At 38.2% G+C, this 24736-nt stretch overlaps 1 protein-coding gene across 1 annotated transcript in view; it reads left to right on the forward strand.

The window, feature by feature from the left end:
* The window catches only part of GDA (guanine deaminase), an 83435-nt gene that overhangs the window by 16791 nt on the left and 41908 nt on the right, over positions 1–24736 (forward strand). Inside the window, exon 2 of the mRNA XM_006209363.4 lies at positions 22256–22344. Coding sequence (XP_006209425.2) covers positions 22256–22344 — 89 coding nt within the window. The remainder of the gene's footprint in view (positions 1–22255; positions 22345–24736) is intronic.

The raw sequence follows: 24736 nt of genomic DNA on the forward strand, positions 1-24736 counted from the left end.
AGTTTCTTTTTACTGACATTGCCACTGTCATAAACTATCAACTCCTTGAGCGCAAGATATTTATATCTTGCTCACATCATGTCCCCGGGACTGGGCACATCATCTGGTAGACAGGATGTGCTTAGCAAATAGTAGAGGAATGGATAAGTAAGATAAAGATTGATTTATAATAAAGGTAAAAGATTATATAGAATTTATTATATGCCAGGCACTGGTCTGAGTCTTTTATATATATTAATTCATTTAGTCATTCCAACAGCTCTGTGAATTAAGTACCATTATATCTCCATTTTGCAGATAAGGAAACTGAGTCACCAGCAGTTTGTGCCTTGTTCAAGGTCACGTAGTTGTTAACTGGTGGAGTTATGGTTTAAGTCTACGTGGTCTGGTTCTAAAATATGGACTTTTAGCAGCTCTGCTATGAGAGACATTAAATGCTGTACTGGTACTCAAATGTTTGGGGGTTCATGAAAGCCTTAGGATATAGTCATCAGTCTCTATTACAAAATTTTTGTCTGCTTTGGCTTTTTGTCCTACCAAAGAAAACTCCTAAGGCATTCTGGCAATTTGTCAGTAAACCTTTTAAATCAATTATGTCTCTTTTCCAGGATCACTAATTTGCTCATTCTTAATCTGGTTTTCAGGGACATGGTTATGTCATTATATGTCAGAGCTTTGGAACCAGGGGAACAGGCGTTGGCTTTTCGGAGTGGGGGAAAGTAAACTAGTGCATGGCTGGCATCCTCACAGGAGAGGGATTTGCAAGGCAAGTAGCTCGGTTTGTTCTGAGTTTCTTTTATTAGCTTCAGGAGTTGAGTATGAGTTAAATAAGCAGGCAGTTCAGTGAAGCTCACACTATGCTGGCCCTGTGAAACCTAATGTCAAGTCTATTTAGAGCCACTTAGAGATAAACTAGGGGGTATCAGTCGCAGGGACTATTTCTGGTTGGACTTATATTTTATTTTTAAATCTACTTTTTTGGACATAGAGCCACAGTTTGACTCACTTTGGCTGCTCTGAATGTATATTTTCTAGATGGCCATTATGATTTCTTTACATGTTCATACTGACTTTTAAGTAGGACTTGTAAATGAAACCTTGGATTGACTGCCTGATGTGACTGACTTAAAGAGCTGTCCCCAGCCACAGGTACGAAGTCTTGGAAATTCTGTTTGGCAGAAACAAAACAAAACCAAAATTTTGCTTTTCTGATTTCACCTAACTCCCTGTATGTAGTCAAAGACAAAACCAACCAGGCTAGTGAGCTCACTCTGGAATTAAAAATTGTAAAACATTTGGTTTTCTAGGGGCACTGGGAAAGTCTTTGTAATGAATGTGACAGGAGAAACTGTAACAAGGAGGTTTTCAATTTTACCATTTGTGATAGAAGAAATAGTAATTTAAAAAATGTGTGTTCCAGCTCAGATAGCAGGTGAAGTTCCTCTGAACTTCCAGGAGGAGGCGCTCTTTCGCATTTCATACAGCTGTGTCCCACTGACCAAATGCGATGAAGAGACAAATTGTAAACAAACAGAATGAAGCATAACGTGTTTTTTTTCCCCTTTAAAATTAGGGAGTATAACATCAAGTACCATTCTCTGGTTGCCATAAAAATACAATGGGAAAGTTGGACTAGACCCACAGGTTTGACTTAAATGCTGTGCTCATGAAAACACATAATTATCCTTGAGCTCTTGGGATGAAACAATTGCAGTAGCTTGGGAGGGTGAGGGGGCATTTGCACATATTAATTTTAAAGATAGAATCCTGGTTGGCAAAAATGACTCTTCTAGTACTATATAAAGGCTACAGCAAGAAAAGGAATACATATAAAGATGGAGAAAAATAAAGCTCATTGCTGTCCTCATTCAGTACAGATCTTTCTTAGAGCTTAATAAATGGATTTTTGTGTAAAGGAAATTTTATAAATTAAATGCTGTGAAAAAATGTATTAGGCAGAAGTCAGGAGACCTGAACTACAGAAGGGATTCTATTACTCAAAGGACTGTGTGATCATGAGCTAGTCAGGATCCTTTGAATGTCTTTCTTCCTCATCTATGAAGTGGAATTGGGGATGTGGTCCTCTAGAAAGGATTTCTGTTTTCTTCTGTTGGGAGCTTGGGACCATTGGGGTCACTGGGCATTTTGTGTGAGCTTACTGCTCATTGTTCCTCTTTTGGCTTAGAGCCTCTCTTTAGTGTCCCCCCACCCCTTTTTAAACCTTGATACTTCCCCTATGTCCTGCAAGAGCTACGTAAAAAGTCTTATACAGCACAGAGTTATTTGTACCTTTAGAGTATTTGCCCACCTTATTTATGGAAGCAGAAATCACTGCATTATTGAATGCTTACTCTATGCCAGGCTTTCTTTTGAACATTTTACTGGTGTCATCTCATTTAATGCCAGTAACAACTTTATGATGAAGGTGGTAGGTATTTTTATTCTCATTTAGGAGTGAGGAGACAAAGGTCTAGTGAGGTTAAATAATTAATAATTGCCAATGTAATACAACTGATAAATGTTGGAACTGGAATTTTAAAAAAAACCTAAAAAAAAAAATCCATGCATGTGATCAGCAATTCAGGTTTACAAAAAGATATATGTAAGTGGCTAGTAAGTCCCCTTCCTGTTCCTGTTCACTAGACATGACAATGCCCTTTCCAACAGACAACCGCTGTTACCAGCTTCTTACGTATTTTCTAGAGAGAGTGTACAAAACAGACAAGCTAATAATATATTTTATATATTCAAATACTTACATATTTTTATATTCATTTTTTCCCACAAATGGTGGTACACTAAATGCACTGTTTAATGCTTTGCTATATCGGCCCTCATCCATATGCACAGGTTGTGCATCCAGGGATACAGGGGGCCAACTCTGGGACTTTGAACATCCTCAGAGTTTGATACCCTCGTGGGTCCTGGACCCAATACCCCATGAATACTGAGGGATGACTCTTAGACATCCTTCCATACCAGTACATAAAAATTTGCCTAATTTTCTCACTTTCCCACGATTTTCCATTGCCAAGATGGGTCAGAATTTATTTAGCCATTCCCGAGCGATGAGCATGTAAATTATTTCATCTGTTTTGCTGTTACAGACAGCATGGTGCTGGGATGTGAGCTCAGGTAACCTGACTCCTGAGCCCTACTTCTTTGCCAACCTTCTAATTTGCTTTCTGCTAAGGAGTTTCCTTTGTAGTCTGAAAATGATGAGGACAAACATTTTAAAGTAGGGGAGCAATGTGTTACCAGTGCTGTATTGTTGAAGGAGAACTCTGGTGGCTGCAGGGAGGAGAGTCTAGATGGAGAGGAGTCTGGAAGTAAGAGGACTGTTTTTCAATCATTAATACTACTTACCCACCTCCCTGTTCACTATGTGGACAATGTGATCTCATAATTTGTCCACCTCCAGAGACCTCCATCCTCTTTCCACTCCAGCCACAAGCATGTCCTTACCTGGAATCTTTGTAGCTCTGACCACGACCTGTCTCTTTCCCTGTTCCCAGTTTCCATGAGACTCGGCCTGACCCTGTTCTCCTTTTTCTGAATTTGCTAGGAAGACAGAAATAACAAAACCAGAAAGTACTATTTCTTGAATTCTCATTTCATGCCTGGCACTTCTCATTCATTACCTCTTTTAATCTTCTGAAGAATTATTAGTTTTATTTTATAGGTAAGAAACTGAGCCTTAGAAAAGCTAAATAACTTGTCCAAGGATTTTCAGATAGTAAGAAGCAGAGCTCAGATGCAGACCCAAGTCTTCATGTTACTGAGTCTGCACTCTCAGCCCTCAGATGATGCTACCTGGGGTTTTTTAGAGGGATGGACACCCTTAGCCCCTGTCCGGGGTTAAGGTGAGGGCTAGAGTTAGGGTTCACCTTAGGATCGTCCTTCTATCTCTCATGCCCAGCCTGGATGTGGCCTACCCCAGTCTGTTTAGGGATTCCTGGCTCCTAGGAGGTGTAGGGGGTGGGCACGAAGCTCAGCCCTGCCCAGTTTGTTGACATTCATCGTACTGGTTTCATATTTAAGGATAGGCCTTTGTCAGCCACTGTCTCTATTTTGAAATTCCCTCTCTTTTTAATTCTTGTTCTAATTCTTTTCTTCTTCCAGCCTTTCTGCAAACATTTATTTGAGTTTCTCTGCGTGTCTAGCACTTTGTTTAGTGCCAGAAATACCAAGGTCCAAGAGCATCACTGACTTTTGAGGAGGTTATACTTTAGTGGAGAGACAAATACATGAACTCCAAATTATCCTGCAGTGAGATGAGCGCTTGTATTAATCTCCTATGATGTTACCACAGACTTGGTGGCTTAAAACAACACACACTGAGTCTCTTGCATTTCTGAAGGTCAGAATTCTGAAATCAGTTCCCCTGGGCCAAAATCAAGGTGTCAACAGGGCCCCACGCCCTCTGGAAGCTCTAAGGGAGAATCTGTTTCTGTGCACTTCCTAGTTTCTAGAGCTACACTTCTTGTATTCTTGATTCCTGGACCTCCTCCGTCTTCAAAGCCAGCATCTTGCTTCAGCACTCACATCACTTTCTACTTCTGTGTCAAATCTCTGTCTCCCTCTACCAAGGACACTTGTGATTACATTTAGGGCCCACCCTGGTCATTGAGAATAGGCTCTCATATCAAGATCCTTAATTTAGCCACATCTGCAAATTGCCATATAAGGTAATATTCACAGGTTCCAGGGATTAGAAACCAGGTATTTTTGGTGGTCATTATTCAGCCTACCACACTGCTGTTGGCAAATGCATGCAAACAATGCCAAGGGGCAGTTTATTTAGCTTAAGGGTTCAGGTCAGAAATGTCTCCTTAGGAAGTGGTTGACCCTTTAGCTGAATTCTTAAATAGCAGGTAGGAATGAGCTTCTATTTGTTCCATTTATTACTCCCCAATCCGGTCTCTCTGACTTTAACCTTTCATACTTCCTTTCCTGGCTCTTCTCACCCTTCTAGATTTTTAAAACAGCCACAAACCCAGGCTTTCCCTGTCAGCCGTTCTCACTCCATCTTCTCTTCCCCAGATATGCCAGCCTCTTGCTTGGGGTTCATGTTACTTCTGCACAGATGAATGACCCCAGTCTCCATCTCCAGACCTGGTTGGCCCCAGAGTTCCAATTCTCTGCCCACATCCACTGCTGGATAGCTCTGTCTGTGAGTCTTGCTCCCCATATCACCTTTGCTCCATAGCTCCAATTGGCTGTCATAATTCCATCCTTCTGTCCTTATGTATATCCGCACCACTCCCTCCAGATCCACTGTACTACCAAGTTGTGGGGGTCCTTCCTTAGCATTCTGCTCTTGTGATACTTCTTGTCTTCTCTCTCTGCTCCTCTCTACACTGGCCATTGCCTCCACCCAGATAAACCATTTGAATGGTTGGCTAATGGTTCTTCCTGTCTCTAAACTCTCCTCCCAACTTACCTTACAGTCATCATTCTATTAATTTTCATATGTGACTCTGTTTAAAATCTTCTGGAAGAAAAAAATCTAAACTCCTTAGTGCGATACTTTAGGGTTCTGCAGAGTCCAGACCCTCTATCCTTTATTCATTCTTCAAATGTTCAGTAGGCACCTCTCATGTTCTGAGACTCTGCCAGGAAGTGGAGGTATAATAATAAGTAAAAATAGACATCTCAACCTTTGTAGAATTTGTCATCTGATTGTAAAGACAGGTATGAACAAAATAATGGTTATCAATATGTGTGAAATTGTGAAATTGCAACCATTGTAAAACAATAGCTTGGACTTATGTAACATCTGTGATGTGTCACCAATCTAAGCATTTTACCTATATTGTTTCATTTAATCTTCTCAACATATTCGTAACAATAATCCCCACTTTACAGATGAGAACACAGGCACAGAGAGTTTAATTAACTTGCCCAAGTTTACACAACCAGAAAGGATTGAAGCCAGGCAGCCTAGATTTTGTGCATTTAATAACCACAATGTTGTATTTTCATAAAGAACAGGTACCTGGGGCTTTGGGAATCATTAATTGGGGGTGGGGATATGAATGAGGGGTATGAAGAATTTGAGCTAGTTCGGAAAGTTTTTAAGGAAGGTATAGCCAAACTGAAATAGGAAAGAAAGGATTCACTGGACCAGAGGAAAGGAAAGGTGTTCCATGCAAAGGGAGGGAAGTGTGTGTAAAGGCCCGATGGTAGGGAGAATAGAGTGCTTACAGAGTCTGAAATGGCCGCAGTGTGGTGGAGCACACAGAGGGGGAAGGAAGAACAAAGCATAGATTGAGGCTGAGGTGGAATTACGCTGGGAGGCAGGTAGGTGCCAGCTACCCCCCCCCAGGACCCTGTAGACCATGTTATGTTTTTCTTGACCCTAAATGCCGTGGGAAGCCATTGAGGTTTTAAGCAGATGATAAGAGATGTGACAAAGGCTTCTGAGTTGTACCCTGAATTGATGTGGTCTCATTCTCTAGAACAGGAATCCTGGAAAGGGACTAGGTTCAGGAATAACATCATGGACTTCGTTTTGGGCATGTTGAGTTTGAAGTGCTTTGTGAGAAATACTAATGAGATATCAAGAAAGATGTCAAATATATGAATCTGGAGTCCATATAGAAGTCTGGGCTGGACCTTTAAGTTTGGCTGAGCAGATGGTACCATGTTGAAGGAGATGGTTCCTTCATATGTGATGGTTGGAAGGATTCAGCCTTGTTTCATTGACCATTTGCTACAGAGAGATGAACTTGCTGAAGGAATTCTCTCCTGTTAAGGAGCACTTTTAAGACATATTTGTGAGTCCTGTGTTAATCTCTTACAGCAGATTTGAATGTGGGATGATAATCAGCCAGAGTGGGAGGAATTAATTTTAGATTCCTCTCCTTTCTGCTTTTTACAGTAGAATACTATTGGATAATCATTTATCCTTTAATGATAGGGACTAGTTTTTGGAAATTGTGGTTTGAGTGTATTAAAGGGAAACTGGCAGGAAAAAGAAAAAAGAAAAGCTATATGAGCAGGCTTCTTAAGACTGCAGTGTACCCTCAGTGTTCAGATAAAAATGGATTGTTTTTGTTAGCTACTGCTGTATAACCAATTACCCCAACACCTAGGGGCTTAAAACAATAATTTATTATGCTTACAGTTTCTTTGGGTCAGGGACTCAGGAGCAGTTTAGCTCAGGATCTCTTACAAGGTCTCAGTCAAGATGTTGGCCAGGACTGCAGTCATCTGAAGGCCTGACTGAGGCTGAGGGATCCACTTCCAAGGTTCAGGTTCGTTCACGTGACTGTTAGCCAGTGCTTACAGTTACTGACAGCAATCCTTGGTTTCTCCTAATAAGAGCTTCTCTTACGGCTTAAGTATCCTCATGGCATGACTGTAGTTTCCACCATAATAATCCAAGAGTGAAACAGCCCGGTGGAGGGTATCCTTTTTATCAGCTAGCCTGAGAAGTCACATAGCATCATGAACGCTTCATTTCAAACACATGACTAAGTTTGGGCCACCTCAGGGCACCTTTTAAAGAGAGGAACGTCAAAGAATTTGTGGACATATTTTAAAGCCACCACGTAGATGTTTAGAATCTGAGCTGTGGATAGAGCCTCTCCTCTCACCCTGTGTAGGAATTAAATTCTGCTACAATGCCCCTGACAGATGGTCAGTCAGCCTCTGCTTGGCACTTCCAACTATGAGGAGTTCACTACATCATATCAGAGAATTTCATTTATATCCAGTTTTAATTGTTAGAAGCTTCTTCTATTCATGAATTTGAAAACACTATTGCTGAATATTTCATTATGCAAGCCAGTTCTGCTGCTCCAGAATGGCACCTTTATGTGATACCTTTTCTCTTATTTGCAATGGTGGTAATCTTCCCTCTTCTTCAGAGAAAATACTGTCTGTTCCATTTAGAATGTACTCTCATGTTTTGATTTCAGGGTTTTTCCACATCATGGTCACTTTCCTGTAAAAAACAGTTCAGTTCAGTTTATCCCTCGACAACTGAAGATCAACTACTACTGTACTTGAAGCTAAGTGTAAAAGAGCACCACAGAGTTGTCCTCACTTTGCACAATAGTGCAGGGTGACAAAAAAGAACCATGAGAGCAGAAATCATGCAAAGTAATCTTAATCAGTGGGAAAAATTATAATTATTCCGAGACCTTTAAGAACTTCTGGTAAAACATTAAAAACTTCCCTTCAGATCTGAATGCATGGGGAAATGAAAAAAAGTGAAACCAGTGTTCACTCAATGTACTGTAATTTAAAACATTAGAAACATAATTAAAGTGTTTTCTTTGTTTTAAGAAAAACTTGAGTAGTTTGAACAGTGCTTGCCTTTTATCATAAAACTGGTAATTCAGAGTGAGCATCTTTTGTTTGCCTTGGCAAACTGTCATCCTGCTTTATAAATCTGGATTAGCTTCCAACATCGTATCTTTTGAGCTCTTAATGGCATGAGTATCTCTGAGGTATTTCTCTGAGAGTTCCTTGAACATGAAGATTTTTGTTGGTGTCATTTCTTCTAAGACATCTGCAAATCACTGTCCTCATTTGTGTCAGTCAGTTCACCTCCACTAAGTTCCTGGGGCTGTAGATCTAGAGTATCTTGAATGGTGGCAGTGTCCACATTCCTGATGATTAGCTGTTTCTTCCATAACTCCATTTATGTTAGACTCAAGTTTCACTGTTTCTGCTATCACTTTTCATTTCTTTGCTGCACTTTCATCTTTGTTAAGCAATTTACTCTTTCATTCATTTTACTCATTTTTGTCAAATGCCATGTTAGTTTATTGCTGGAAGACAAGGGGGCAGCACGACTCTATGCTTTGTTGCCTGTGGATGAACTGAGGCGCAGTGAAGCTCAGTGCCCCATCACCACAGACCTTGGAAGAAGTGATGTGATTGGTCACTCATGTGATACGCATCTGTTATGTACGTAATGATTTGTGGACTGAGAGCGAGAAGCCAAGTTTGTACTTCATTCAGTCACTCACAGTTAATATATCATAGTAACTTTTTTAGGGGCTGGTTTTATTTAACTCAACCATGGTATCTGAAATTTATATATATGAGAACCATGCAAAGCAAGGACTGCCTGTATTTGTACAAATTTGACCTTAGAATCCATTTTTATGGGCAGCTATTCCATACTGCTTATTTTGAACTCATGATTCTTGGCTCTTAGCAAGTCTCGTGTATCTTGGGCATTTGATTTTTCTTAAATGTAAATGTTAGATTTTACTTGCATTCCTTCCTGTTAAGCTTCCATCTGATTAGTCTTAGCCTGTGGCTGTCTGTTTAAAACTTGATTATGCTATCAGGGGACAAACTGTCCCTTCCAAATTGTTGTCCTTTTCACATTTAAGCTGTTAATAAGAACACGGCTGGGGCAGAGATCGGTGAAATGTCTCCAGAGCTCACCAGCCATTCTTTTCTCATCCTATTAATCAACCCTCTGAGTAGGAATAGACAACCAGATAGGGATTTCTCCAGCTCTGCTGTCATCCAGCCTGCCTTTTTTGGGCTCATCCAGCAAAGTTAACTGTCTGGTGCCATCAGATGTCTTTCTGAAATCAAAGCACACCGTGTCAGCAGTTGTCTCCTGAAATACCACCCTGAATATTGTATCAAAAATAAACACTCCTGATAATACCTCCTGTTTATGGAGAACTTTCACAGTTCACCCAGCGTTCTCCACATCTCCATTAAAAAATGCTTTGTCTTTATAGGTTTGAAAGGAGATGTGGCAGATGTTATTACCATATTTTCAAAGGTGGTATTTGCTTTGTTTACAGAGCTAGTAAATAGCAGACTCTTGATATTTTTAGTTAAGTCTAGTATGTTTTCTTCTCAGATGAAGTGCCTACAGAAAACACAAAAAAGAGGGTTTCTGCAACATTCTTCCTTTGCTGATTTCTTAGACCAGTCTTCTAACCCCCTCCCACAGGGTCTTGTGTTAGTTTGTTGGCTGCCACAACAAAGCACACAGGCAGAGGGGCTTAAACCACAGAGGTCTATTGTCTCCCTGCTCTCAAGGCTGTAGGTCTAAGACCGGGGCTTGGCAGAGTTGGTGCTTTCTGAGGGCCACGAGGGAGGGATTTTTCCCAAGCATCTTTCCTTGGTTTGTTGATGGCTGTTTTCTCCTGGTGTCTCTTCATGTCATCTTCCCTCTGTGTGGGCCCTGTGTCTACACTTCCCCCTTTTATCTGGACACTGGTCATATTGGATTAGGGTCCATCCTAATGACCTCATTTTAACTTGATTACATCCATAAAGGCCTTATCTCTAAATATAGTCGTATTCTGACGGAGTGGGGGTTCAGGACTTTAACATATGAATTTTGGGGTGAAATTCCTCTAACAGATCTCTAAGGCAGATTTTGTGTTTTAAAACAATGGTCAAAGGAGCAGGCTTGTGTAGCCAGGGGAGGCAGTGCATGCCTGTGTTTTCTTATCTGTATCTGTGTATCTGATGCAGTCTGTTGAGTTAAACTTTTATGTTCAGTTGATAACAGTTTTCGGCTTTCAAAAGAGAGTGGGAGACTTTTCCTAAAGTCCTTCTCAATTATCCGTTTGCTGAATTTAGTCTCTGAAGATGCCTGTTGTGGGGCAGCTGCTGAAATTATTACCTTGTTTAATGATTTCAGGGTTCAAATGTGTCATTTAACCTTGGCTCTGAGATGTGTGGTGAATTTGACTGAGTGCTTGGTGATGATTATGCACCTATCTAAGCAGATTCTTTATTCTACAAATTGGTTAAGGCATCAGAGGATTCTGAATTTGGGAAACAAATAAATTAGGGAGTAACAATTTGTACCCCCAAAGCATTCACAAATTATCAGGTGCGTGTAATGGTTGTTTAGCACGTTACTGACTGTAAAAACAAAGGACAAATATGACATCCTTTTAAATTTACTGGCATCAGAATACTATAAATGTTTCATCCGTGTCATTCTATTTTCTCTTTGCTTCTACTCTCCTCTAGTTTTACTTCTTGGTCATTTGGGTGTTCCACAGATTACCAGTGTGAACATTTTACGTGATATAGACTTTGCTGTTTAAAAAAAATAACTTTTAGTGTGAGTGGAGAATTTGTTTTTGCTCATGTATTTGCTCATATAAAAAACCAGTTACAATGTCTCTGTAAGGCATAATGAATGAACACATGGTGAACCATTCTGTTATCTCCCCACCCCATTTTCTTCCCTTCCACACTGGGGAAACCATGACCCTAAATTTTATGTTTATCATTTCCTTACTTTCCCATGTACTTTAAATATTTGTGTTTATAAACAAATACACTGTTTCATAGTTAAAATTTTAAAATTTTTAAGTCATTGCAAAATTTAGAAAAATGTTATATAAATAGTATGAATAACTCTCATGTAGACTTCACCTAGGTCCCCCAGTGTTAACATTTTACCATATTTGCTTGAGTTCTTCCCCAGTCTCTTCAGATATATGTAGATATATACATGCCAATACATAACACATATTTTTTTTTGAGTAGGTTACAGATATCCTGTTCCAGTCTAAATACTTCAAATGTATTTCCTAAAAAAATAAGGATTCTATCTTACATAGTCATGTGCAATCATCTAGATCAGAAAATAATCCACAGATCCATTCAAACCTTGCCCACTGGCCCAATAATATCCTTGATAGCTTTTTTCCCCCTTCTGGTTCGGGATCCTCTCCAAAGTCATAGTTGAATTTAATTGTCATGTTTATTTAGTTGCCTTCCATGTGGAACAGGTCTTCAGTCTCTTTGTTTTTTATGTCCTGGATAATTTTCAATAATACAGAATAGTTTTTTTTTTTAAGGAGTATCTCTCAGTTTGGGTTTACCTGATGTTTCCTCATGTTATGCATTTTTTGGCAGGAATGATGCTGTGTTCTCAGTGCATTGTTTCAAGAGGCACAAGAAAATGATTTTTCCCATTTTTTTTTTAATTGAAGTATAGTCAGTTCACAATGTTGTGTCCATTTCTGGTGTACAGCACAGTGCTTCAGTCATACATGAACATACATATATTTGTTTTCATATTCTTTTTCACCATAAGTTACTACAAGATATTACATGTAGTTCCCTGTGCTATACAGTATGAACTTGTTGTTTATCTATTTTATATTTATTAGTATCTGCAAATCTTGAGCTCCCAATTTATCTTTTCCCACTCCCTCCCCCAACCCCTGTAACTAAGTTTGTTTTCTATGTCTGTGAGTCTGTTTCTGTTTTGTAAATAAGTTTGTTCTTTTTTTTAGATTCCACATGTAAGTGATTCGGTATTTTTCTTTCTCTGTCTGGCTTACTTCACTTAGTATGATGATTCAGGTCCATCCATGTTGCTGCAAATTGTATTTTATTCTTTTTTATGGCTGAGTAATACTGCATTGTATAAATATACCACAACTTCTTTATCGAGTCATCTGTCAGTGGACATTTAGGTTGCTTCCATGTCTTGGCTATTGTATATAGTGCTGCTGTGAACATTGGGGTGCATGTGTCTTTTTGAATTAGAGTTTTCTCTGGATATATGCCCAGAATGGGATTGCTGGATCATATGGCAACTCTATTTTTAGTTTTTTGAGGAACCTCCATACTGTTCTCTGTAGTGGCTGTGCAAATTTATATCCCCACTAATACTGTAGGAGGATTCCCTTTTCTCTACAGCTTCCCCAGCATTTATTGTTTGTGGACCTTTGAATGACGGCCATTATGACTGGTGTGAGGTGATACTTCATTGTAGTTTTGATTTGTGTTTCTCTGATAATTAGCAATATTGAGCATTTTTTCATGTGCCTATTGGCCATTTGTATGTCTTCACTGGGAAATTTCTGGTTTAGGTCTTCTGCCCATTTTCGCTCATAGATTTGCTAATATAAAAAAGAACAGTTGGTTTTTTTCCTTAAGTTGTATGAGCTGTTTATATATTCTGGAAATTAAGCCCTTGTCAGTCTCATCTTTTGCAAATATTTTCTCCCATTCCGTAGGTTGTCTTTTTGTTTTGCTTATGGTTTCCTTTGCTGTGCAAAAGCTTGTAAGTTTAATTAGGTCCCGTTTGTTTATTTTTGCTTTTATTTCTGTTGCCTGGGTAGACTGCCCTAGGAGAACATTGCTGAGATTCATGTCCCATTATTCTAGATGTTACCTTTGTTCATTTGGTTAAGGTGGTATTTACCAGGTTTGTCCACCACGAAGTTACTGTTTTTCTCTGTAAAATACATTTTGTGGAAGATACTTTAAAATTACATAAATATTCTGTCCTGTTCCTCAACAAATTTTCATTAGTTTTACATTCATTGATGATTTTTGGATGAATTATTTATTACAATGATGGTTTTCAAATGCTCATTTTCTAATTCTGTCATTCCTTCCACATGTATTAGTTGGTATTTTGCTGAAGGGAAGAACACTCCGTTATTCATTCATTCATTTATTTAAAGTCATGGATTCCTATTTTGTTCATTGGGTTTTATTTTTATTTTATTTTATTTTTTAAACTTTTTTTATTGAGTTATAGTCATTTTACAATGTTGTGTCAAATTCCAGTGTAGAGCATAATTTTCAGTTATACATGAACATACATATATTCATTGTTACATCTTTTTCGCTGTGAGCTACCACAAGATCTTGTATATATTTCCCTGTACTATACAGTATAATCTTGCTTATCTATTCTACTGTTCATTGGATTTTAATTCATTTCTGTTATTGCTTATTCTGATGCTCAAACTGGCCTATATTTGGCTGGCAGCAGCTTCTTCAAGATGGTTCCTGTCTGGTTTTTGTTTGTTTGTTTGTTTTTGTTTTTTTTTTTTTACCATTTTCCAATTACATCTTTAGCACTTCCTCACTTTCTGACACAAAATTTTATTCCAGGTTTATCTTATACTTTTCTTTGTTCTAGCTCTAGAGTAATTCTGGTTCTTTTCTAGTGGAGAATGGTATATAGAAACCAAGATCTGATCGTTAGGGTTGCTGATTAATACAGGGTGTCATTTTTTTCTAGGCCTTTTCAGCAAATAGAGCTAGGAAGGATATACAAAGATGTAGACACAGACATACATACACACACATAGATACACACACACATTTTTCTTCTTGGTCATTTGGGTGTTCCACAGATTACCAATGTGAGCATTTCACATGCTATGGATTTTGATGTTTTAAAAAATAACATTTATTGTGAGTAGAGCCAGTATGTGTACGTGTGTGTGCATACACTTGTGCTTGTGTGTATATATATATCCTTCTTAGCTCTGTCTGCATACATTGCACATACATGCACTTACCTATTTGTTAATTTATTGATCAGCCTAAATTAAAAACCATGAGTTGACACAAATACCTCCAATTCAAATGTAACATGACAGAATTTGTTTTAGCCCTCCCCCTTTCCACTTTTGAAACTCCTTTCTGAGAAGCCTGGCTCTCATTATCCACATGTAATTTACATACTTGCTTGTTACCCTCTTATGTAGTCAGTCTCCTGACCCTGGTGGCTGTCTCCTCAGCCACATCCCTGTCCACTTAACCTGCCTCCTTGACTCTATCTTCTCCAGTCCCACTTCTCTTGGCCCTATTAGCCTTCTCAGTCTTGACTCTCTTCTTAGCCCCAGCTGCCTCCACCTTCCTGGCCTTCGCCTCAGCTGTATTAAGGGAATGGAAGGAAAAAGAAAGACACCCAGAAATATTTTATAAAGAAGGGAAAGGGGAGAGTTGTTTTATTTATTTCTTCATGAAAGACAGTTTTTAAAAAGTTTTTTTAAATGTATAGCATAGTGTTTAATAGCCCTTACCTCAAGGCCGACTATGATTCAAATTCTAAATTTACCACCTACTAGCTGTGTAAATCTTGGGCAAGCTACTTAAAAATCTCTGTGCCTCAGTTTTCTCACCTGTAAAATGGGGCTAGTAATAATGCCTGCCTCAAAGTGTTCTTGTGAGGTTTAAGTGAGTTAATATGTGTAAAGTGTATAGATAGTGTCTTGCACACAGTAAGTACATTTTAGTATTTTTATTATTCTCAGACATCCTACCATTATGAAATATGTTGATTTATTTTTCTAATAAAAATTACTAAAATTACTTTTATTTATCAAAAAGTATGTTTTCTACAGCAAAATGGGGCTTGTAAGGCAGCCAGAATTGGTACTTTTCCAAGAGTTTTTTGAATCAGGCCCTGAAGTTACTACAGGAAAAATCGTTAAAAGTTGTTGCCAATTGAAAGCCAATTATAAATTAAGATAAAGCTTCTTAGAAATACTAGTGTAAACCACTGGGGTGGTTTTCAAATTATACAATTTTAATTTGCATGCATTTTTTTAGGAATCTGCATCAGAGGTTGGCCATCTGTGGCCCACAGGTCAAATCCAGCCCATTGTCTGATTTTGGCAATGATATGGCCAGTGAATTAAGTGTGGTTTTCACATTTTAAAATAGTTTTAATAAGTAAGAATATTTTATGACAAGTGAAAATTATGTAAAATGCAAATTTTTTTAACAGTAAAATGCAAATTTCATTTTCTACAACTTAAGTTTTATTGGGAAATAGCCACACCTATTTGTGTATATCTTTTCCATAGCAGTTTTTGCTTTACAGTGATGAGGCTAAATAGTTATAACAGACAATATGGTCCACAAAGCCTAAAGTATTTATATTTAGCCCTTTATACAAAGTGTGCTGACTCTTGGTTTACACTATTAGAGAAGTAGTCAGAGAGGTCTGAAAGAATCTCAGGGAAGATGGGTCAAGTCCAACAGATACTCCTGCCTTGCCTGGTGACCTTGGACAAGTCGCATATCCTGGTCTGCTTCCTCAATTATGAAATGAGAATATTGGACCTGAAGGTCAAAGTCCTTCATGCTACCCTTTGGTGCCTTTGTAACATGAATTCACTTGACTCTACCTTTATAGGCTGACAGATTTTTTTAAAAGGCAGTCTCACTTCATCTTTCTTTTCCATTAATCTGTTTGATGTGAATCTAGCTAATACGGCAATTTTCATCTCTGTCCAAAAGCTTCAGAAATCTTTGAGATTTTTTTAATCTGATTTTATCTTTACCATCACCACACTTAAGAGTGGGTTTTGTGTAATGAGTTGCAATGTATATTGCCCTTATTTTGTTGGATGGCCAAGCTCTTTCACAGTGGCCCAAAGAGCACTTTTCTCTATTCCACAGCAACAAGCCTCTTGCCCAAATTTGCCATCTGGTGTTTGAAACCTCTATCTTGTGGGGATTTTTTTCATTAGCTGACAGTCATTACTCATCTGTTTTTGGCTTTGGTATTTCCGGCATTCTCATTATTGCTCATCCTAAATAGTCCCCATTTCAAATAAGAGAGTACTTGGAGTTGTTTGCTTAACATAAGGGATTCAATTTTCTCATCGGGAAAATAAGGGGGTTCCATGAGAAGGTTCTTGCCAGGTGGCACCATCTATGATCTTATGAAACCTGGGTTTTAATGACTTACATATGTGCTTGACAGCCCACCTAGACGGTGCCTGTGAAGAGGAAGGCCATGGGCCATGGTAGGCACTCTTGATGGTGAATGTTTGAGTAAGTGAATGAATAGCCACATACACCCAGGAGACATCAGGATAAGAGAGCCATTGCCCCATACAGGAAATGCCAGTGATATTTTGTAACTTTGCCACTCACTTTCCAAAATATTTTTTAGGAATTTCCTAAAAATAAGTATCAAGGCCATGACCTACAAAACCCCTCACTACCTTCTGCAACTCATTTTTTTTTTATCACTCTGTCTTCTAGTCCTTGTACTGTATCCCACTGGCCTTCCTGGTGTTTCAAAACACACCAAACCTCTAATTTAAATTGAATTTAAGTATACTTATCAAGGTCCTTGTACTAGCCATTCCCTCTGCCTGGAGTACTCTTCCAAGAATATACAAGTAGTTTACTCCCTCACTTCATGCAAATCTCTGCTCAAACATCACCTCTTGGAGAGACCCCACATTTTTTCTTAGCCTTACTTTATTTTTCATCATAGCACACACTAATATATGCAATATGTCTTATATTCATCTATCGATTTATTGTTCCTAGTCCCTGGAATAGTGCTTCTCACACAGGGTTCGCTCAAGCACTAATTATTGAGTGAATACATGAATAAGAGCAAGAAAAAAGCCTGTTAAGCTCTTGATTTGTGAATTAAAGTTCTTGCCAACGCAGGCTCTGGTGTTAAAATACAGGTCTGTCTATAATACAGCTTATAGTTTTTTGCCTCTTTGCCTCTGCTCTTGTCATTATTTACCCTTCCATACCTTTCCCTCCAGCCCCGTTTACTTACCAAGTCCCACGTCCTACCCATCATTGTAGGAGTTCTGCTTTTTCTTTGAAACCTTCACTGACCACACCCACTGAACCACTCTTTCTGAAGTGGTGAGGTCCATGGCACTGCCATTATGCCCTCCCCTATCTGATTCATATCTATATCTGTGTGTCCTAACTCCCCCATAAGAGGCTCTATAATTACAGATTATATTTATCTATTTCTATCTTTTTTATGTTACATTTTCATATGCATTTTAAATGGAACTGACTTCGTTTTAGATAGAATAGAACATTTACTATTAACAATCTGGAATCCAAAAAGCTATAAAGACGAAAGCAAAAATTACTCCCAAGTTCTACTATAAAGAGATGATAACCACTGTCAACATTTAGACATGCCAACTCAACCCAGCCTAACCCAGCCCAACGCACACACACGTATCCCATATTCTTATAAAAAATTTGATACTGTACATTTTATGCAGTAACCTGTATTTTAGAAAAATCTTAAGATTATGTCAAGGATAATTCAGTAAATGTAAGTCTTCACTGATACCTTTCATTGCTGCAGTGTTTAGTCATATTTAACCAATTCCTTGTTTGATTGACTTTGAGATTGTTTGCAACTTTTCACCATTGAACTAATTTGATGTACATTTTTGGCGTAAGTGGGTAGATTTTAAATCATGATGGTGGAGAGCTGACAACAGAAATACTCTTCACGTTTTTAAACTAATGTGCCCCCTAAAAGAATTTTGAAAAATTCTGTATGCTTTTGCATTTTAAAAAGATCTTTGTAGTTTCTATTAAATTAAAAAAATGTATGAAGCTTATAATTTCTGGCAAATTGTAAACACATGTGAGTTAAAATTAAGCTGTGCCATTACTTTTTAAAATGTGTCTTGGAAACAAAACATAGTGGTTTGATATATACCTTAATCTATTTTTAAAAAATCATGAACTAGCTCCTTATTAATGATTTGAAATGCTACATAGCCCCTTTTTCTCCTAGAATTACTAATTCTATTCTCCTTTCCTTACAGAATTTGTGCAAATACAATATAGTTTTACACTTGAAAGTTTTTTATTGCTCAACCATTGCAATAAAACTTGTGTGCATAAATTTAAATATTTAAAATTTCGTAGGACCATAGAAAAATTTTAAATGTGTATTACACATTTTGAAAAGTTACTTGTTAGATGTAAAATAAAAAAAGGATATTTGTTTCTTCCAACTTGGTAGTAAATCTATGGATGAGTATTATTTTTTGGTAGAATTAAATAGGAGCAGCATTAATTTTTTCTTATTTTTCATTTTTATAGATGTACATATTGAGAAACATACTCACATAAATCAAGTAGATGGGAATGGTGGAGTTTTATTATAGCAATATCCCTCAGTTCTTTGAACTCCTTTTGAGTTATTTCATAAAAATTATATATTAATGTATTGCTAAAAAATATTTCTAATGATCAGTGGATAAGCAATTAGGTCTCCTGTCAGTTTTATTGACAGTGAAGACAGTGCTGGAAAAATGTCTTCGGGCGCCAGGCACAGACGTTGGTTGGAGCCCCTTTAAGCCTGATGATCATGGATATTCTATTTACCATGCGATGTGTTTCCTGCAATGCTGCTTGGTTCCTCAGGTGCAGCCCAGAGAAGCAGGGCTGGGTTCAGTCCGTGTTGAAAGTTTACCACATGTATGTTAACTAAAAGATGTAAGAAATAGGAAATAATAGCTGGTGAGTTTAAGCTGGACAAGGAAAATGGTGAAAAAAGACAGTTGATAGACGGGGAAAGTAGAGAGGAAGAAGTAAAGGGAGGGCTTTTGAAGGTGGATGGTTGATTGGAATAGCTGAAGTGGCAAACAGGAAAGAGGAAATAAATGGTGGTCAGTTGTGTGGGTCCGTGGTTTTAGAGGTAGAGCAGTTATGGGTCATGCACATGTCCAAGGTGTGGTCACGATGTGAAGTTCATAAACTTCACTTGTTCATCAACAGATCACTGAAGGTGAGTTCATGGAAATAGGTGCTGTGATCTCAAGAGGGCTGTCCATGTTGTTGTGCCTGGGAATAAACGCAGGACTTGCAGTGGGGAGGAGTATGGGGCAGGTATCAAGATTTGAACAATGAGGGAAAGCTTGGTAAAGGAGAACAACAAAGAGAGGGAAAGGACGCCTTGAAAGCTGAAAGGAGCAGGTCTTAAAAGGAGTTTTGTTATGCTTACAAGAAGCTGCAGGAAAAATGGTTTTCAAATGGCTGTGGTGCATATGGAACCTCATTGCCTGACCCTAATGTATGAATACTTGCCATCTGAGAAGTGTAGAGAAGGCTGTGTCCTTGGGGAAGGACAGTTCCCTCCTTCCCAGTTCCTCCCAGTGGTCAGGAGGGGAAAACTCAGAGCAGATATTAAAGACATAGGGGGGTTTGCTGTTAGTGGATGGACAGTAAGAGGTCACAGTGAAGTGGAGAGGGGCGGAAGCAGGCTGGGGACAAGGAGGTAGAGCTTTGTGAAGATAATGGTGCAGGTCAAGTTCCCTGCTGTGTATTTGAGGAGCAGGTGATTTCCAGTTTTCATGTTGACTGAAGAAAACAGAAAAGAGGGTAGGGTAGATGTATTCCAGCCATCTCTGAGGAGTATGGGCCCTTGCCTAACTACTCAACATCAGCTATAAGTTCATTGAAGATACATCTTGCTTGGTTGAAATAATTGAGGCTTACATGCTACAGACATGCTGAATTACTGTTTTAACGTATTTTTGCTTTTTATTGCCAGTATATCACTGGGATTATTTTTGCATCTATATTTATCATTAATTAGTTCTTTAATAATTAAATAACAAAAGGCATTGGCTTATAATTTTCATTCTCTGTATATCTGCATTTTTATATATGTGTGTTCTTTGTCAGCTTTTGGTATGAGAATTGTGGTAGCTCTGTGGAAATAGAGAGGTGTCCATTGTTTTCCATGCGCTGGAGCTCTTAACAGGCATTGTCTGTTCTTTGTAAGCTGGGAAGAACTTTGCTGTAAAATTCTCTGAATATGCACTAATAAGGTCTAATAAGCACCTGGAATGTAGCTAATATGTGTGAGGAACTGAATTTAAATTTTCAATTTCTTATTTTTATTTTAAATTCAATTTCTCATTTAAAAATCGATTCCCAGTGTTTTAGTATTTTGAGGATAACCAGGGTTTCTGAGCCCACTTTTTTGGTAGAATATATAAAGTCTAAATATACAGATGAAGTATTTCTAATGAAAATTTCTCAATCAGATTGAAATGTACTTTAAATGCAAAATACACCCTGGATTTTAAAGACTAAGTACCAACAAAAAATTAAAATGAATAACTTTTATACTGATTTCATGTTGACATGATAATTTTTTCTCATGGCCACTATCTTGTTAAATAAAATATGTTATTAAAATTTATTTTACTTGTACCTTTTTACACTTTTAACGTGGCTGTTAGGAATTTTAAAATTATAAATGTGGTTTGCATTTGTGACAGGCATTACATTTCTATTAGACAGCATGGTTCTGAACCATGACCCTTCCTGAAAGGTTAGTAAGACTTCCTCAGTTTCTTCTAGAGTTGCTAGTTCATGCAGTTTTTCTATCTCTCCAGGATAAATTTTGATTGTTCATATTTTCCTCAGAAGCATTTATTTCAAATGTACTTTCAAATATATGAGTGTAGTACTTTACCAATATTTCCTTCCTTTCCTTTCTTTTCTTTTGCCTTTAATGGTAAATCAGCTCTGGGGTATATTGATAAATTCTGTTCTTGTGATTTTTTTAATTAATTTTTTATTCTGCTTTGACATTGACTGATTTAATATATTTTTAGAATCATCAAATTACTTGTCCATATTTGTAGGAATTACATTTTAATTTTCTTTTCTGATAGAAATCCCTACCTTTTTTTTAAAAAAAAGGATATCATCAGTGAGTCGAGTTAGTATTTATTTTCTGTTCCACAATTTTTTCCAGAGTATATTGCTTTGCTTCTAATTTGTTAGTACATTTTATATACCATATTTCAATATTTTATTTTCCATGAAACATTTATTTTCACAATATTGCATTTAAAAATGAAACAGGCTATTTCCTGTATATGTCTTTCATTTTTCCTTGTCCTTTCTTGCTTTTCAATCCATTTTTATAGAGAAAGCAATCACACTTTATTTAAAAAAGAATCAACAATAGATATATCTGGCATTTAGCATGTTCCAGGGATGTGTTAACTTCTTCATTGAAATAATCATATTTAGTCTTCACAGTAGCTCTGTGAAGTATATACTGATGTTAGTCCCAGTTTGCAGATGGGGAGACCAGAACAAGAGGGACTGGGACCCATCCAAGGTTTCCCGCCTGTTACAGGTTCACAAGCCCCATGTGAGAGATCATTCTGTTAGTGTCTCATGCACAATGCTAGAAAAATACAGCATACCTCTTTATAGCAGATGTCTAGCTTCAGAACATCAACATAGTTCTTGATAAGATTCCACTGTCAGGCAATTACATGCAACTATATTCAGTGTTAATAAATGCCCCATGATATATGTGCTCTGTGCTCTGGACTTGGGTTTCCTATAATATCCTAACAAAAATCTTTCATTCATCTGCAGTGAGGTACACTTTCTATAAACAGTTGTTTCCCTTAATTATTTGGGGGGGGTGGTGGAGAAATAGATACCAATTAGCCATTTTTAATATCCTGAATCTTCAAATTAGAATTTTGGAAGTGTTGTGTCTATAGAATGGCAGAAAAGGGGAAATTTCATGCAATTTACTTATTTGGGCAAGCAAAGGCGAATACTTGTCTTTTTGCCCATAAACTCTATCCCATTTATTATCAAATACCTTTTAAAATTCAGCTATGGCATAATCTCTTTTAAGATTTAGTAACAATCAATGACTATGGTTCATTAATTGGTGATTCTTTTCTTTCTTTCTTTAAAGATAGTGTTTCTGGAAGAAGCATCCCAACAAGAAAAGCTGGCCAGAGAATGGCGCTTCAAGCCGTGCGAAATACGAGAACTGAGCCACCAGTAAGTCAAAGCCAACTTCTTTCCTTGTGTTTGATGCCACTAACCAGTCTCAAATGACAAACTTGCCTTGAGAGACAGGCTTTTTTTTTTTTCTTTTCAGAGGGTGAGGTGGGAAAGAGAAGGTAAATAGAGAACATAGAGCTGAAGGATGGAAACTTTGAGAACTACAGGCTGCCATCGTTCATTTTTCCTTCAGCAAATATGTATTGAGCTTATTATGTGCAAGACTAGGATTTGGAGGTGAAAATGATCTACAAAGTCTTGGCCCTTACAGGGTTGACAGCCCATGGGGAACAGGGGCATAAACAGGCACACAGATTCGTAGGCATGACAGTGATGCCTTCTGTAAAGGAAATAAAGAGGGAGCATGATAGAAATAAACTAGTGGGAGGGAGGTGGGGAGGTTTGGGGAGGAATAACTCTAACAGAATGGTTAGGGAAGACCTATCTCCAAAATTCCATTTGAGCTTTGATTTTATGTTCCTACTTATTTAGTGGTTCTTAATATTTGTACCAAATGTGTTTCCTGTGATTGGCCTGGGTTATTTGTCTTACAGAAATGGGAATACTATTTTTTAAACTCAAAGATTTTACTTGGTTTCAAGCCAAGTGTGTTTCCAAAGTCAGTAAAAGCTCCAAAGTCAATGAAAATAATTTTCATCCTAAAAAACATTTTTATAACTCAGGAAGTTGCCTCAGAATAATGTCGTGAGAAGAACACTGAACTAGGAAATTAGACCGCCTGGTGTGCATCCTCACCTTACAACTCTGCAGCTGTTGGGTGGAAAGCAAGCCCCTTCCCCTCTTGGAACTCATCTCCCAGGCTGTTCGCAAAAGGATTGTCCTAAGTAATGGTGGATGCCTCTTCCACTGCAGCAGATCTGTGACTTGGGCTCCCCCTTAGGATTGGAGGCAGAGGAGCTGGTCAGTCTAGAGAGACAGGGTGACTGGCCCTAAAGTTTTGTTGCACTTACATTTATCCTCACATCTCTTTCCTCCTTCCCTCTCCCTGCTGCTTCTCTGGGGGTTAGAAGCATGCAAACAGTAGGCATGCATATGAATCCACTGGGCATAGAGATCATCTCAGTCACTTCTGCCGTTACCACCTACTCCCTTTGCTAGATTTTCATGTTTCATGTATTCCGGGGAACAACTGACATTTATAAGTCATCTTCTTGTGTGCCTCTGCTGTGAGGTATTAGAAGAAGGCTTGGGAGTGGATGAGACAGAGGTTGGGAGGGGGTGAGAGGAGGCTGGACTGGCTGGGGAATGGTGAGAAGGGTGAACACATCTGGGAGTCTTCATATCTTTGTCCCTCTTTATGAGGCTGCTTTTGGAGTTAAACCCATCAAACAAATGCAGATACCAACGGACCTGTAAGCACTGCACACAGAAAATTGATGAAGTAAGAAAAAATTTAAACTTCAGTGGAACGCTGAAATCTTTGAAGAAAAATCATACGTAAAATACAAAGTGATTCTTATATCAAACACATAACATAGGTACTGTTGAATTTCTTCAAGTCGGGATTAAAATATATGATGTCTCTGACAGTCTGTTTAATAGAGTCAGTGTATCTACAGGTCTGTCTCAGCACGATGCGGATTTTGTTTTTAATGAAAATTACAACTGCAGCATTCTGAGCAGTACTTTGATAGGAGTGGATCAGGCTGTGACCACGGACTGGAGAGAGGTTGAGAGGGCCAGAATTAAGGTGGTAGGGAGGGTGAAAAACTCAGTATTCAAGATAAATAGTTTAATGCAGTATTTTTAAAAATCAAAATTAATGAAAAAACCCCGCAATGAACAAAATACCAAAATTTTTAATAAGGACAAGATACTGTTTGTTTCACACCCTTGCATTTTTGTGCAGCGATACCGTGGTTTTCAAAGAGCCCTGGGTTCTCAGGTCCATGGGACCATCGCATCCCCAGCAGGGTATGTTGATGAGGGTGGACAAGAGTGTGTGCGCAGATTGAGTAACTCAGGCTTCATAAGGACAGTCACATGTTTTGATTGTAGGGCTTTAATGAACATTTTCCACCTGGCTAAAAGACAGGTGGATGTTCTGATAAGTGTACACAGGGGCACATATTGTTCTTTTTCCTCAGGTTCTGATATAGCCTAGCTAGCACCACAGGTTTGGAACCAAAAATTGATGGTTTTCATCTGGGGGAAGCTGAGATTTTCTAAAGGAATTAGGATAGTGATTAAGTAAAGTGAAAACAGGAAAGTGGAAAAGCAGAGGGAGAAAGGAGAGCTTTTTCACCTTCTCCTGCTTCAGCCTCCAAGCCCCTCCACTTTGCCTGCAGCTTGACTTTTGATGGTGACAGTGTAGCTGTAAATGATGTGTTGAGTGGAAAACTTGCGTTCTAAGCTGGGCTGGTCCATG

The sequence above is a fragment of the Vicugna pacos genome, chromosome 4 (assembly GCF_048564905.1).
Source record: "Vicugna pacos chromosome 4, VicPac4, whole genome shotgun sequence".
Classification (NCBI taxonomy): Eukaryota; Metazoa; Chordata; class Mammalia; order Artiodactyla; family Camelidae; genus Vicugna; species Vicugna pacos.